Source organism: Lissotriton vulgaris, chromosome 11 (genome assembly GCF_964263255.1).
Source record: "Lissotriton vulgaris chromosome 11, aLisVul1.2, whole genome shotgun sequence".
In the NCBI taxonomy this organism is placed as follows: domain Eukaryota; kingdom Metazoa; phylum Chordata; class Amphibia; order Caudata; family Salamandridae; genus Lissotriton; species Lissotriton vulgaris.
The window spans coordinates 147365244-147379905 of NC_141699.1; the positions used below are offsets into that span (position 1 = coordinate 147365244).

Below are 14662 nucleotides of genomic sequence, written 5' to 3' on the forward strand. Positions count from 1 at the left end.
TATTCTATATATTTTTTTCAATATTTTCAACATCAATGTTTTTTGTCATTGATATTCTATCAGTGAACCAACCAGACCCAATCACTCACCTCCCAGAACAGGAAGGAAAACAACGTATGGAGGAACATTTTAAACTAAAGGGGACATTTTCTATTTGCTTTTAATCTGTTACTGCGAGGCCCAGACTCATGTTTGAGTGGGCCAGGCTCATGTTTGGGTGGGCCTGGCCAACCCTCTATAACTGGGCCTTTTACATAGACAAGCTTTAGATGGCCACAGTCAAACACCAAAACCTGTAGTGATACCAGAGGGCGCCCAAACAAGTGGATTACTGAACGTGTGCCACTGAGCCACTACTAAATCATTCTGCCAAGCCTCTTATAGCAACTTTTTATTCCAGTACAGATAGCATAGCCCCGGGATTATTGCATACCGCAAGACAACTGCAAACAACTGCATCCAATACACCCCTCTTCTGTTAGAGGCTCAACACATTCTCCTGCAAACACCCAAGAGCATTCAGGCCACAAGTCTTGGAAAAGGGCCAGGCGACAAACAACAACATTTACCACAGAACTCGGGAACGGGAGGAGATTGTACTTTATGAATGCTCAGAGTTCTCCTCAAATAGGAAGTACTCAAAGCGTTAAAGCAAAACTAGGGTCAGAGGAAGAATCGCAGATAGACACCTTTTGGACAACTCTTTTAAACACTTTGCAACTATCAGTGGATTCCCTACAATACCGGTCTAATAAAACAGACATCGGTTATCATTACTCAATACTTGGACAACTCTTTTAAACACTTTGCAACTATCAGTGGATTCCCTACAATACCAGTCTAATAAAACAGACATCGGTTATCATTACTCAATACCTTAGTGGTTTTTGTCTTCCGCACAGATGAAAAACTAGGCAACATAAATAACCTTTTCAAGCTAGCCTAGTCTGACTCTCAAGGGACACAAGCTAGCTTCACTTGTGCTCCAGTTTTGGACAAGTAATACACCCTTCCTATCATGCTCGGCAACTTACTCAAGACTTAAAACAAACCGCCAAGCCTGCAACTGGAGCGCAGTCATCATTCCGGCACCACCCTGGAAGCTAATGCCATACAACAGATTAAGGAATCTCACCATTTAACCCTTGTTTGGATTTTCCAAAGTCTCTAGAATGACCCAGATAGGGTCATTTACAGAGTGGTTCTATGAAATGTAATGGGTACTCCTTTTGGCCGTTCTTGTTTGAGATGCAGAGGACCATTAATCTATCCCTATTGACACCCCTCCTGTTTTTAACCTTACTTAAGTACTAATATACTAAATAAACTAAACCCGGATACTTGAGTTAATTTGAAACACAAAACACAGATCACACTGGTAGTTCCATTTAGAAGTGTTCCCTCCCTCAGGAGGTTGAGCCCACCCAGACACATTAGGTGTCCTGGGTAAGGACTTGATGATGAAGTATGCCTTTAGTGAATTCTAGAAGGTGAGAGTCCTTTTGAAGATCCTAAAGGATTCCCTGGTTAGGAGAGGTGTTATAGTTGTTCCACTTCACTTTGATTTTCTGTTTACATTTAGAAGGTGAGTGGATTTATTCTCAACACTTTTTTCTCTGTCTTTGATTCTTAGAAAATAACAAGTAGTAATAGTAATAATTCCTTTATTTAGATATAAAACATATCTTTAAAAGATTTCCCAAGTCACATTATATACAGTTTTGTGAATAAAAAGTAATTAAAAGAGTAGAAAAAGTAAAATATGACCGTAAGCATGCTTGTTAAAACATTTCAATTTGTGGTTTGGCCCTCCCAATCGTTACAAGTTCTATTAAAATACATATTCAGTCTAGGCAGTGAGCAATGAGGACTTAGCAGTGTCCATTTTATCTAGATTGCGATATGCTTGCTGAATAAATTTGGCCAATTTTATATTTAAGAAAATGTTATCTAAAGACAAAGCAGCAATAATGGCATGCCTACAAGTCCGAACTCCCAACCTGTTCCATTCTGGCCTAAGCAGACACCTGCGTTAAGAATTGAATGAAGGACAGATACAGAGCACACGCAAGATTGTTTCTGTTGCTAACCCGCATCCTCTACATGTTGTGTCCTCCTTCTTGCGACGCCAGGTGGGTAGGTTTTGAAGAAAGCGCCAATCTCCCATTCTTAGGGCAATCAGGCAACGCTTTAAATAGAGTGAAAATGTCATGGAGAGGTAGGCGGCAGGGGTTAATCGTTTGTAAGAGATAAATAACAATGTAAAGCAATCACACCATAAGTGATGTGAAACAGGCACGCTGATTCGGAAGGCCTTACTTACATACCATACCTTTAGTTTTCTTGGGAGATTAGCAGAATGTATTGTTCTGATTTTATTGGCACTTAATATCAGTTCTTCCAAATTGAGAAACTTCAATAAATTGTGATCGACTTCCTCCACCTGTGAGGGAATAGAAAATAATAATGCCCTGTTTCTAAGGAGAACTTATTTGAAACATATTGTATATAATGTCACGTTTAATGTTACAGCACATGTGAATTTACATTTAATCATTCAGAACACATTTTACCTGTTTTTGTGCTAAGGAACACAACAGCCATTAAAGCTGGTGCTCTCAACCAATAAGCTAATCGTATTGCAAGCTTCTTCCTTTAGGAGGAAGGGCTGCATCTACGTCACTGGACCGCTAATGCATAAAGTACAGCCGTCTATGTGGAATTCCAGCCTCTCAGATGCACTTTAAGGGATAAACTAGGAGTTAAACAAACAATAGTGGCACAAGCATTATAACTTATATTTGAATAATTCTTCTATCAATCCAGTGAGCTCTGTTATCAACCACTGTTACATGTTTCATTATGAGTGTTTCAGATTGTGGATGTTTAATGGTTTTATATAGTGCTTTTTCACAATAAACTGAAGAGATACAAATGAGGGACAAACAATAGCCCAGGAAAACAACAAGGAAACCAAACCAATTAGAGCAACAGCATGTCAGAGTAGATTGATGCCTGGTTTAGTGGGGGGCATTTTTATTCAGATAAATAATAGGGGTGGGCGGAACTCGTAAATTCTGCAGTATTGTATAAAAACTCTGAGATTCAGCGGAGTTCTGCGAGCAGGCGGAATCGGTATGTCGCACTGATTTGTAGCACCGGGAGCTTGCTCAACGCTGCAAAATCAAGGTGAACTGTGCCACGCGACGAGCCAGAGGGTGCTGCTTCTTAGCTGCCACTCAAGTAGATTTTCTACCTGAGCAGCAACTTACTCACCGCGAGCGGCAGCTTTCTTACTGCGAACTGTCGCAACTGCCCATGTTGAGAAAATGTAGCGGGGTGCTGTCCTAGTGCCCGCAAATTGCCCAAATGGACGCCAGTTCTCGCTTGCGCTCTCCAACAAGCCACGTGCAAGAGAAAAATCCACCATGCGGCGGTTTGCAGCGTTTTGCTGGAATTCTGCGTTACAAGCATAATGTGGAGTGGGAAAAACTCTGCCAACTCAGCTGGCGGAGCACAATTTATCGCCCATCCCTAGTAAATACAGAAGAGATGCACTTTTAATTTGCTTCTTGAATGGCAGGAGGGTGAAAGCAGCTCATTGTTTATGTGGGAGAGAGTCCCACAAGGAAGTTGTTTTTCCAAAGAACTTTCGTTAAACATTTGGGATGTCTTGGATATAGGGGTTTCAGGGAACAGAGTTTTTACTCCTAATGTCTCATTAATCTCAAGCTATTAGAAGTTATTGCCTTCTAAACTTTGCGTATACTTTGAGTGCATTGCGTTTGGTCGTTTTTTGATTTTGCTGTAGAATTAATTGTTTATTTAAGTTACTAGTGGACATCAGCTTTTTGAAAAAGAAGGTGATAAAGTTTGAAACATGTCTTAATACAGGGTTTGTAATAGATAAAACACATTGGATACATTGAAGAAGTAAGTGCCTATACTGACTAATCCACTAGCATCATACAGTGTGGCTGTGTGGTGACCTAATGATGTAGTGCAGTGTCAGCAGGGTGCAGCAGAAGGTGGGATGTTAGGAATCAGTTTTAACCTGATCACAGACGTCCCAAGACACCCTGTTTCCCCTTCGTAGGACATTGGAGAGAGACATAGGTCGAGAAATGACACAAACAAAGTGGGACAGGGTTCTTCTTCACCCACTCAAATGATTACACAAGAGTTATCTCAACTCATCCAGATTTCATAGAATTTTCGGTTCTCCCTCCACCAGTCTGAGGTGTCGGGCCCAGACGCTGACATGGCACATATGTTCTGGCTTAGTCCCGTAGTAATGGACTTGTGATGTGAGGAAATGCATACATTAGCTGAGTTAACATTTAACAGGGAGAACTGACCTTAACACCAAGGCGAGTAGTCTTTTGGGGTTGTTTTAGCATAGAAGAGTGGGAACGCTGTAAATTACTTCTTGGACTTGGCGATGTTAATGGTGCGCTGGTTAATCGACATGAACTGGAAGGCAGCTGTGCTGCCCGCCCTGGGACACTGGTGAGCAGCGACTCTTAAGAGGACTAGGGCGGAGACAGCAGCGCTGCATCGAGGAGGCAAGAGGCCTGTGTAGGACACCAATTGCAGCAGACCGGGTCGGCTTGCTAGATGACTTACAGGTGGCCCTGGAGGGCTCCCCTGAAAATGAGTGAAGCATCCAGTTGGCTATTTCCAACATAGTGCCCTGTGTGATGTCACCTGTCCTCTTTGCTTTCCGTGCTTATGGGGCCAGTGCTGCGAGCCAGTAGGCATGGGGCGATGTTGCGGACCTCCTTTTATGTATGGTTCTCTTACCGTGGGGTGGGTGTCTGAAGCTGAGGGTGATCAAAACGGGGAGGGCTATCTCCTTCCGAGACAGCTGGTTAGAGTACAGATGTAGTAGGTATGGCTTGTTGTTTCGATGTTCATTCTACTTTGATTATCTTCTTAATGAACCAATGACTCCTATTAATCCTGATGCCACTCGATGTATACGTAACGCCTGAAGTGGGATCGATTTGTGATAATATACATTGTATGTATGCATAAGCTGTGCTGTTATAAAACTGTATAAAAATGATTTTTTTTTAAAGCGAATCCGTTTGTACCTACTTCTTTATCCACGATTCTCAACGACTTGAACTGTAAGAAGATAAACGCTTCGCTGATTAGCTGTGGGGCATCAACTGATGCCTCCCGCAGTTGTTGGACGTCAGGGCTCCAGATCTCCTCCAAAGCCCAGGGGGAGAAGTTGCTGGTCTGGAGTTCTTTCAGCGCATCAGGGTACTCTTCTCCAGCAGCACTCTTCTCATCCTCCCAATATGTTTCTTCAGGATATTTTATCTTCGCTAGCTTGAAGCGTGTTTTGTTCTGTGGATACAGTAGTAAGACAAATGTACCTGGCCATGAAACTGACATGTATGAGCAACAGTTCATGGTTTCTTATCTTCCACCCAAAAACAGTGAACGACAAATGACCTACAAATACACCACTCACCAGACTAAAGCTTCTGAAAAATCAAAAGTGTCATCCCATTGGCAACAATCATTTCAAATACTACCTAACAGAACATTAAGTTTTTAACATTCCCCTCCTCCAAAGAGGATTTCACAAGTTTTGCAGTTACAAAATGCCTTTTTACCCTTCTTGGAATTTGCACAAGTTTTTTCTAATTGCAAAAAGGGGTTTGCCATTCATGCCTAATTGCAATCAAGAAGAAGAACAAAAGAGTTGCAATTTATTGAAAAGTTTCCGGCACCTAAGAAGAGGTGAGAACTCTTTCACTTAGGGGAAGCGAGCCCTATTGGGCAACTTCCCCTTCGAGGATTGCACAGGGTGGCTGCTTGGAAGCAGGCAGTGGTCCTAAACAAACATTATTTTAAAGCACCCCCTGTTGCTTTAAGGAACAGGGACTTATTAAAAAAGAATATTTCCCATTTGGGAATGTGAACGCAGAAATGATGGTCTGATGTCCTATGCAGGGCACTAGTCATGTATTAGACTATTACAAGGAGTTGCAAAAAAGCAACCTGCCTAATTAATATACATTACACAGGTCGCTCTGAGCCTGATCATTTTACTGTTTAGGATAAGACAGAGGTCCTCATCCTGGGACCCTCTACCTCCCCTTGGAACAACACGTGGTGGCCCTCTGCCCTCGGAAACCCTCCCACCCCGACAGAGCATGCTCAGAACGTCAGCATCATCCTTGACTCCTCCCTCACCATGACCCGCCAGATCGATGCCGTCGCCTCCACCAGTTTCAACTGCCTCCGGATCCTCCGAAAGACCTTCAAATGGATCCCCACCCCCCTGAGCACAGAAAAACCGTCACCCAGGCACTTATAACCAGAAGACTGGACTAACGAAACGCCCTCTATGCCGGCATGAACAGGACCCTCCTACACAAGCACCAAAACATCCAGAACCCCACAGCCAAACTCGTGCTCAGGACACATCGGCACAAGCACATGATGCAACACCTCTGCAACCTACACTGGCTCCCCGTCGAGAAGACAATAACCTTCAAGCTTCTCATTCACACCTACAAATCCCTCCACAACATCGGACCCAAATACCTCAACGAGAGAGCCAGTTTCCATGCACCCAAAAGGAATCTCAGATCCACCGAACTCGCCCTAGCAGAGACCCTCTGCATCCGTAGAAGCAGAGCAGGAGGAAGGTCCTTCTCCTACATCGCAGCCAAGACCTGGAACGAGCTCCCAGTCCGCATGTGACGCTCTCTGAACCTGCACGCCTTCAAGAAGGACCTCAAGACCCTGCTCTTCGACTGTCTTCACCCCTCCTCGCCTTCAGACCATCGTGGGTGAGTAGCACGCTCTATAAACCCCCGATTGATTGATGGTTAGACCTATTACATGGGTGCCAAACAGTCAGTGGTGAAATTGCACCCTCTATTTACGACTTGCCTAATCGTACATCATCACATCCTCAGTCTCTGAGGGAAGGAAAGTATCTACAAAATGGGGTTATATTGGTGACTAAGCACACATTACACCTTTCTTTTCAGTTCTTGCATTGTTTATTCCTTAGGTGCTTATCAAGTCCCAGAAACAGGAACATTTGAGACAACACTTTGAGCTGAATATTTCTAAAACCATAAATATTACAAATAAATGATGTACATATATGTAAATCCGTATTTGTGAAGCGCGAACGATTCACCCTTACGGGTCTCAAGGCGCTGGGGGCCGTCGTGGAAATTAAGTGAGCTATTGCCCAGAGTCACTTGGTGCTGAGCTGAGCTGCCGCCAGAGCCGGGGATCGCACCGTGAACCTTGTGCTCTGAAGTCAGCTGTCCTGGCTGCTGCACCACATGGTTTATGCAATATTAACCATGGAGAATATGTTCAGTAAAAAGTATTACATTTGACCTATCTTCAAAATGTCTCTTTGCAATACACCAGCAATATCACAAAGGTTGAAAAAGTGATGTACATAAAGGAGGAAGGTAGAAACCTAGGACTGACAGGAATAGGGATATTTCGGCAAGCAATTCAATTAACACACCTTGATCTTGAACTTTCTCTTATCCAACACACTAATGCAACGGTTTCAGCCAGTCACTTTCTTATTAAAAAGGTGAGGAAGATCCTTCCATACCTCCCGGTAGAAACCAGAAAAACTGTAGTCACATCCTTAATCCAGTCAAAACTTAACTTCTGTAATGGACTACTGGGAAACGTACAGAAGCAATGCTTGAAAAAAACTTCAAAGTGTACAGAATTCAGCGGCACAGCTACTATCTAACATTCCTAGGAATAATTCGGTCACCGCTGAAATTCGAAGGTTGCATTGGCTTCCAGTGAAACAACGGATTAAATTCATGGCTCTTTCTCTTGCCTATAAAGCCCTGAGCCATAAGGGTCCGGTCTTTCTGCAGAATCTTTTTGCCTGGTACGAACCTACCAGACATCTTTGCTCCTCCGGCACCAAACTTCTGCAGGTGCCAAAAATCTGCACCTTACAATGGGGCGGTCGCAGCTTCCATTTTTTCACCTCTAAACTCTGCAACTCCCTTCCGTTTGAGCTCAGAAGTGCAACCACCATCATCTCCTTCAGGAAGGGCCTGAAAACCTGGCTGTTCCAGTACTAGTTGTCAGTGTAGACCCCCCAGCGCCCATAGTGCCAAGACACATCCGGATAATAATAATAATAATACTGATTCTTGTATAGCGCGAACAGCTACCTCGCGAGGCGGTGTCCCGGCGCTGAATAAACGTGCGCTTTACAAATTAAAATAACATAACATAACATAACATCCCTCTTCTCGCAGAATGAATGCAGTCCCAAAAATTCCACGTCCTTGACAGACCCCTTTGGCAATTGATTATTAATCATATATTCTCATAAAGCACTCCACTTGGGAACTCTAACTTCAATATACAGTAATGGAAGCTATGTTAATAGGTGATACACAAACACCCAATAGTCACAAAATATTGCCAGCATTAGCCTATTTTTCAGACCATTATAGATCACAGACATAGAAAGATAGCTTTAACACGACTCGAGAAAATAGCAGTGTTGGAAATTAGGTTACTAATTGAGGGGGGTTTAGACCTACTCAAGCAAGAACCACAATCTCTGTCAGGGTAATACACAAGTAAACCCCAAATAAACCTGTGCTTAATGCAATGGTGGCATGGCAGAAAAGCAGACAGGCTTAACTTAAAGGGAATTTGGAAAGTATTTATGCAGCACTTCAAATAGTAATAAAGTGAAAACACAACACAAGAAATATACCACACCAATCAAGAGAAATAGAGTGAAATTTAATAAATATTTGAGACCACAACAATATAAATCTGATCAGTAGAACAAGAGATATGCAATTTAAATATTTTAAATAAAAATAGTGCCTAGAGGCACAAAGCCCCAACTGTAGTTATCTGGTCGCGTAGAACTGGGAAAAAGTCACAAGTTCAGGCTTACTATGATGGAGCACAAGCCGGATACATAGACCAAGTTACCTTAAATCCTGGTTGCAGACTGTTACGAGATCCCGCTTGAAGGATGCATCATGAAGCAGAAGCGATTAGAGGTCCTTGTGTGGAGATATGGAAAGCTGTAAGGCTGCAATGCAAGAGCCTGCGTCATCTTTGAGGATGCTGTTGATGAGGGGCTTGCCATGCAAAGTCCTGCGTCGAAGATGTCTCATGCACTGGCTGGTTCCAAAGAAGATGCAGGGCTTGCGATGCAGTCCTGTGACATTGTTGAGGAGTGCGTCCACAAGGGGCTTGCGATGCGAAGGCCTGTGTTGAGGATGATCTATTCAGCGACGGTTCCAATGCAGCTGTGATGATGTACAGTTTAGTTATACGATGCACCATGCTGCGTCCGTTCTGCTGGGGCCACATCAGGGCCATCAGAACGTCTTCAGGCCACTTCCAACAGTCCAAGACTGGGGTGGCATCACTTGAGGGGTAGGACTCATAGCAGACAGAGTCCAGGTGCTGGGTTCAAGGTGGTTGAGGCCTTCTGCCCTTGAGCCTTTGGTCAGGACGCCAGACAACTAGCCCGTGGAGTCACTCTGGTGGTCCTGGGTTCAGGATGGAAGTCCATTCCTTCACACATGAAGCATAGCAGCAAGGCCACAGAGCAGCAGTCTTTCTTGCAGAGCAGCAAAACAGTCCTTATGCGTTTTCCACAGGTCCAAAGGTGTACAGAAAAGTTGGGTCTGAGGGTCCAATATTTATACCTGGTGATCACTTTGAGAAGGAGCTGGAGAGTTCCACCCTCAGAGTTGTTTGGAAATTCCTGCCTCCCTGCCCTGGCCCCAGACTGTCTGGGGTCACAATGGACTAGTGTCAAACCCATTTTGAATGTGCTTAGGCAAATCCTTTGTAATGTGCAAGTGTGGTAGGTGACAGCTCTTTTCCCTCATCAAGTCAGAAATGGCCCATCCTGCTAACACCTATGGCCCTTTGTTTCACTGTCTGGAAGCAATACACAAAGACCAACTGCCAGCTACCTACAGCAGATACATGAAATACAAGCAACACCAACATCAGAAAAACTCTCGCTTCCTATGAACACATTGTCCAAGAATAAATCCACTAATATCAGAGGAGATGCAGCAATCAAAACAATACAGCCCTTAACCAAAAAACTTGACATTCGAAATATGAAGGCACCGGTGGACATACTTCAAAGGAAGAGGGACTCCACCATTATGTATAAAGGTGAACAAATTATCGAAGACAACATCATGCATGCAAGCAAGCCACGATTACTGCAGGGCAGTTTTCAGCAATATCACAGCATACACTATCACCCATTTCCATTTCTTCCGCAGAGAAGAACTGGAAGGGGAAGAGCAAAACCACTTGGCACAGTACATCTTGAAAACAGTCCTGCCTAGCAAAGTCATGGCATCTACATCCTACAAGGACCTTCACACACCTGACTCAGGAGACAGATAGTGAATTTCCATTTGAAAGAGATCCTCAAGTCACTACCCTAAGACCATGAATTTCGATATCCTGAGAAGAATATTTCATATTACCAGTACAGGAAGATCCAAACTCAACTTTCCTGTAAAGTCAAAAACTAATAAGATTGTCTTAGTCAAGGCCCAGAGAGCATCCCCATTTCAAGACCACAAGACTGTTTTGTTTATTTCAAAATACTTTGTTAAATTTAAGTAACAGACAGAACAAAGGATTGGCATTATATCTGTTGTACATTCCTTGATACATGAAACACATGGAAAATTGAAAATATCATGAAAACATGTCTATAAAGACCACAAGACCATTTTAAGTACACGCTGTAGGACCAGAAAGTTCAGAGTCCATTGCCATGATTTCTAAACAGCACTGGGCTGTAGCTGTTTTGTGGCCTGAGAAGTCAATGGAGGTGATTCCCTGAATTCTTCATCGCAGGACAAAATATTGCATCCCAAATGATCAATAGGCCTTGTACTGGAGTCTTTACCTATGTTCTGATGCTGTATACCATGCAAAAAGAGATTGAAACTCACTAAATGCTCTGACTAGATCTCATCAAAGACACAACAGCGAGAAACCCGAGCTTCCAGGGTGCATTGCAGTGAATGTCTGAAAATAGAGAGACTGAACTATGTACCTTTCAACATAGCATCATGCAATCGGAAACTACTGTTCCAAAATGTAGAGAAGTGAATTAAGTATATTTTTATTGCTACAGTAATTAACACCATTACAAATGAAGAGCAGATCATAAACACAAACCATCTGCGCAGTCACATAACAAATGTACAATAAAACCAAATCATACTGCAACCAAAGACAATCAATAGGTTAAAACACAATAAAGAGTCTCTAAACCGTAGCAGCTGACAGATTATGTTCAACATTTCTTAAAATTAAAAATTTTCTGGATACAATGGTGCACCCTTTTCATCTGGTCCTTTTGCTATTCAACTTGCCATTTAAGTTTCTTAGTGTGTTCCACCTCAGCCGAGGGACTTAACATTATTTGTGGCAGATGAGGCGCTATTCCCAAAATAACGTTAACTTTTGGAGACAGTGGTCTCTTACTAAAGTGGGGATGATAACGAAGTCCATGATATACCTAGAATCTTTAGTCGTTCCCCACATGTAATCCGAAATGGCTTGCTGCTGCAGGTAAGCATGAGTGTAGACAGCAGGTCCATCAGATTTGGATCTTCCATTCAAGATTCGCAGGTCGAGATTTTGACTAAGAATCTCCCTTTTTTATCCAACTTAATCTCTGCAGATACAGTTGAGGGAATATTCCAATATAGATCATCTGTGTCATGAAATTCAGGCTCACTGTCACATTTAAATAGGAAACAATTAGTCTCCTGTGATAATCCATATTGCATTAGGATTTTTGCTCATATTCTGCTCGACAGCTGTGATCAGCTTTCATGTTGTAACCTTTTTGTTACATGTTTTGGGATTAACATACATACTGCATATTATCATAGACTTTAAATCAGTAACTGATTGAGAACCATATTACCACTCAGCTGGAGGCAGCTGGTAACGACTCCAAAGTTCTATATCAGATCGTTAATACTTTTTTAAAACCCACAGCATGTGAAAGTGCAGACATAGCGTCACAACATCTTTGTGATAATATATCGCACTTCTTCACTGAAAAAATTGAGGCCATTTATGATAAAATAGAGGCACTCACCCCTGTCATGGCTGGTCCAGACAGTACAACTTCGGTACCTACTGCGCCTACCAATTTGCATTAATTTAATGATTTCCCTGAAATTACCTTACAAGAGGTTCAGAAGCTGTCCATGGATATCAAAAGCGAGAGTCCGGTAGATCTACTCCCAGCCAGGCTCATGGGCCCTTTGGGGACAACTCTTGGCCCTGATATTCAGAAACTAGTGAATCTTTCACTTAACACAGCTAAGGTCCCTCAGCAATGGAAAATGGCCTTAGTTAGACCTATCCGGAAAAATACATCCTTTCCTTGGACTAATATGTCCAATCTGAGACCAATTTCCTTGCTACCTTTTTTAGGGAAAATTATTGAGAAACATACCAACAAACATCTCTCTAATTACCTTGAGCATTCAAATAGCCTTGATCCATCACAGTCAGGTTTTAGGCCAAAATTTAGTACCGAAACGGCCTTGCTGTCGATAACGGACGACCTACGTATGTACCAGGACAATGGCTACTCAGTGGTCCTGGTGCTACTTGACTTATCGGCAGCGTTCGATACCATTTCCCATAACATTCTGATCGAACGACTGTCTGTGAGTGGAATTGGTGGTAGGGCACTGGACTGGATCAAGAGCTTCCTCTCTAACCGCACCCAACGTGTCACCATGGGTGACTTCAGATCTGAAGAGGTTGCGATCACCAAGGGGGTCCCGCAAGGATCGTGTCTAAGCCCGACCCTATTTAATACCTATGTGGCCCCCTTGGCAGAAATAACCAGAGCCTTTGGCTTTTGTCCAGTGTCCTACGCGGATGACACGCAGCTACTTTTCCCTTTTAAACATCTTACCCCTGAGATTATACAATCTTTCTCGGATGGGATGAAGGCAGTGGCGCGCTGGATGTCTTGTAATTATCTCCAATGCAATGTTGGGAAGACAGAGGTGATGCTCTTTGGTAAAGCTAGGATCCAATGGTCTCCTGATTGGTGGCCTTTGGACTTAGGCCCAGTCCCTGAACCCAAATCAATAATTAAGAATTTGGGGATACGTCTGGAACCGGAGCTGACCATGAAACAGCATATTAATGTCACAGTGGGATCTTGTTTCCACGTCATAGGTCTCCTCCGCAGGATATTTCCTTTTCTTCCTGATTCTCACAGAAGAACTCTAGTTCAGGCTTTGGTGATCAGCCGTCTAGATTATTGTAACGGTCTTTTAGCAGGAGCTAATGAAGAGGTTTTAGATCGTCTGCAGGTAGTACAGAACACTGCGGCCAGGCTGGTGCTTAATGCTCCCCCCAGATCCCCATCTAAACCTCTTCTACGTAAACTTCATTGGCTGCCTATACGTTTACGAGTAAAATTCAAGACCTGCTGTACCATTCATAAAAGCCTTCATGATTTGGGACCTGAATACCTGTCTAACAAATTTGTTCCATACATTCCTATTTGTACCCTTAGATCCAGTGAACAGCTGTTATTAAATGTACCCAAAATCAGCAAGGCCAGGCTTGGCGGGAGGGCCTTGTCGGTAGTGGGTCCCACCTACTGGAACATGCTCCCCTGTCTTTGAGACAATGTTCTAACCATCTCTGTTTTAGAAAGAACCTGAAAACGTTCCTGTTTAGCCTAATTTAGTCATCTTTACCTTTCTCTCCATTTGTCCTGTACATTTATATTTTAAATTTCTTTGCTACTGCTACAGCTCCCCCAGACCGGCTGTCACAAGCGCGGAGATACTCCTACGGGAGTTTATTCATAGCGCTATATAAACTGGCAAATAAATAAAATAAATAAATGCTTTATGCAATTTAGCTGAAGTATTAAGATATCATGCAATCTGACTAAGACTTCAATAGCATCCACATTAATTGTATGATGAAAATATTCAGTGAAATCCTCCAATGACGATGGCTCCACTGTCCACGTTTCCTGGACGCAGACATTGTCTAACTTTTTTAACATTGGTAATGTCTCTGGGTTTTGCAGGTTTGTCTTGAGCCCCTAATTTTGCATGAGCACAGAGCTATATTCCTGTGAAGCAAATTTTTACGGGGAAGTGGTCAGTGATGATCTATTCTGTAGTGCTCTAGGCAACCAACTACAATCTTCTTTTGCCAATTTATGGTGGAATGGAGCCTAGTGGCAACTCGCCCTTGTGTCTGATGTGGTGGACACTTTCAAGTTAAGGTCCAGCCACTGGTTCAATTCACAGCCGATTGCACCTTGCAAAAAGAAACTGGCTTTAGAAGAGGATTCATCCTGCTCACCTTCTTTAACCCTCCACCAAACTAGACTCTTGTACCTCCAGAAGTACTGCTGGATATTTAGTTCAGATGGAACAGTTAGTTCAATCCCTTATTCTGCGAGCAGCATGTATTATCCTTCAAGCATGTAACGGTTTTACTATTTGTGAACATGATCAATGTGCTCTAATTACTTTCCCCTTCTTGTGGGGGCTAAGGGGAGTCCTCCAATATTAGTGGAGCAGATTGAGTTAAGACCCGGGAGGGCATTAAA

The 14662-nt window shown here is 43.0% G+C and overlaps 1 protein-coding gene across 4 annotated transcripts in view; it reads right to left on the reverse strand.

Moving 5' to 3' along the window:
* Nucleotides 1–14662, reverse strand: part of LRRC43 (leucine rich repeat containing 43) — a 344921-nt gene that overhangs the window by 266927 nt on the left and 63332 nt on the right. For all 4 annotated transcript variants that reach the window (XM_086942972.1, XM_086942971.1, XM_086942973.1 and 1 more), the window contains exons 2-3: nt 5101–5358; nt 2333–2443 (exon numbers count right to left, since the gene is read on the reverse strand). In XM_086942972.1, the coding sequence (XP_086799098.1) occupies nt 2333–2443; nt 5101–5358 (369 nt within the window). The remainder of the gene's footprint in view (nt 1–2332; nt 2444–5100; nt 5359–14662) is intronic.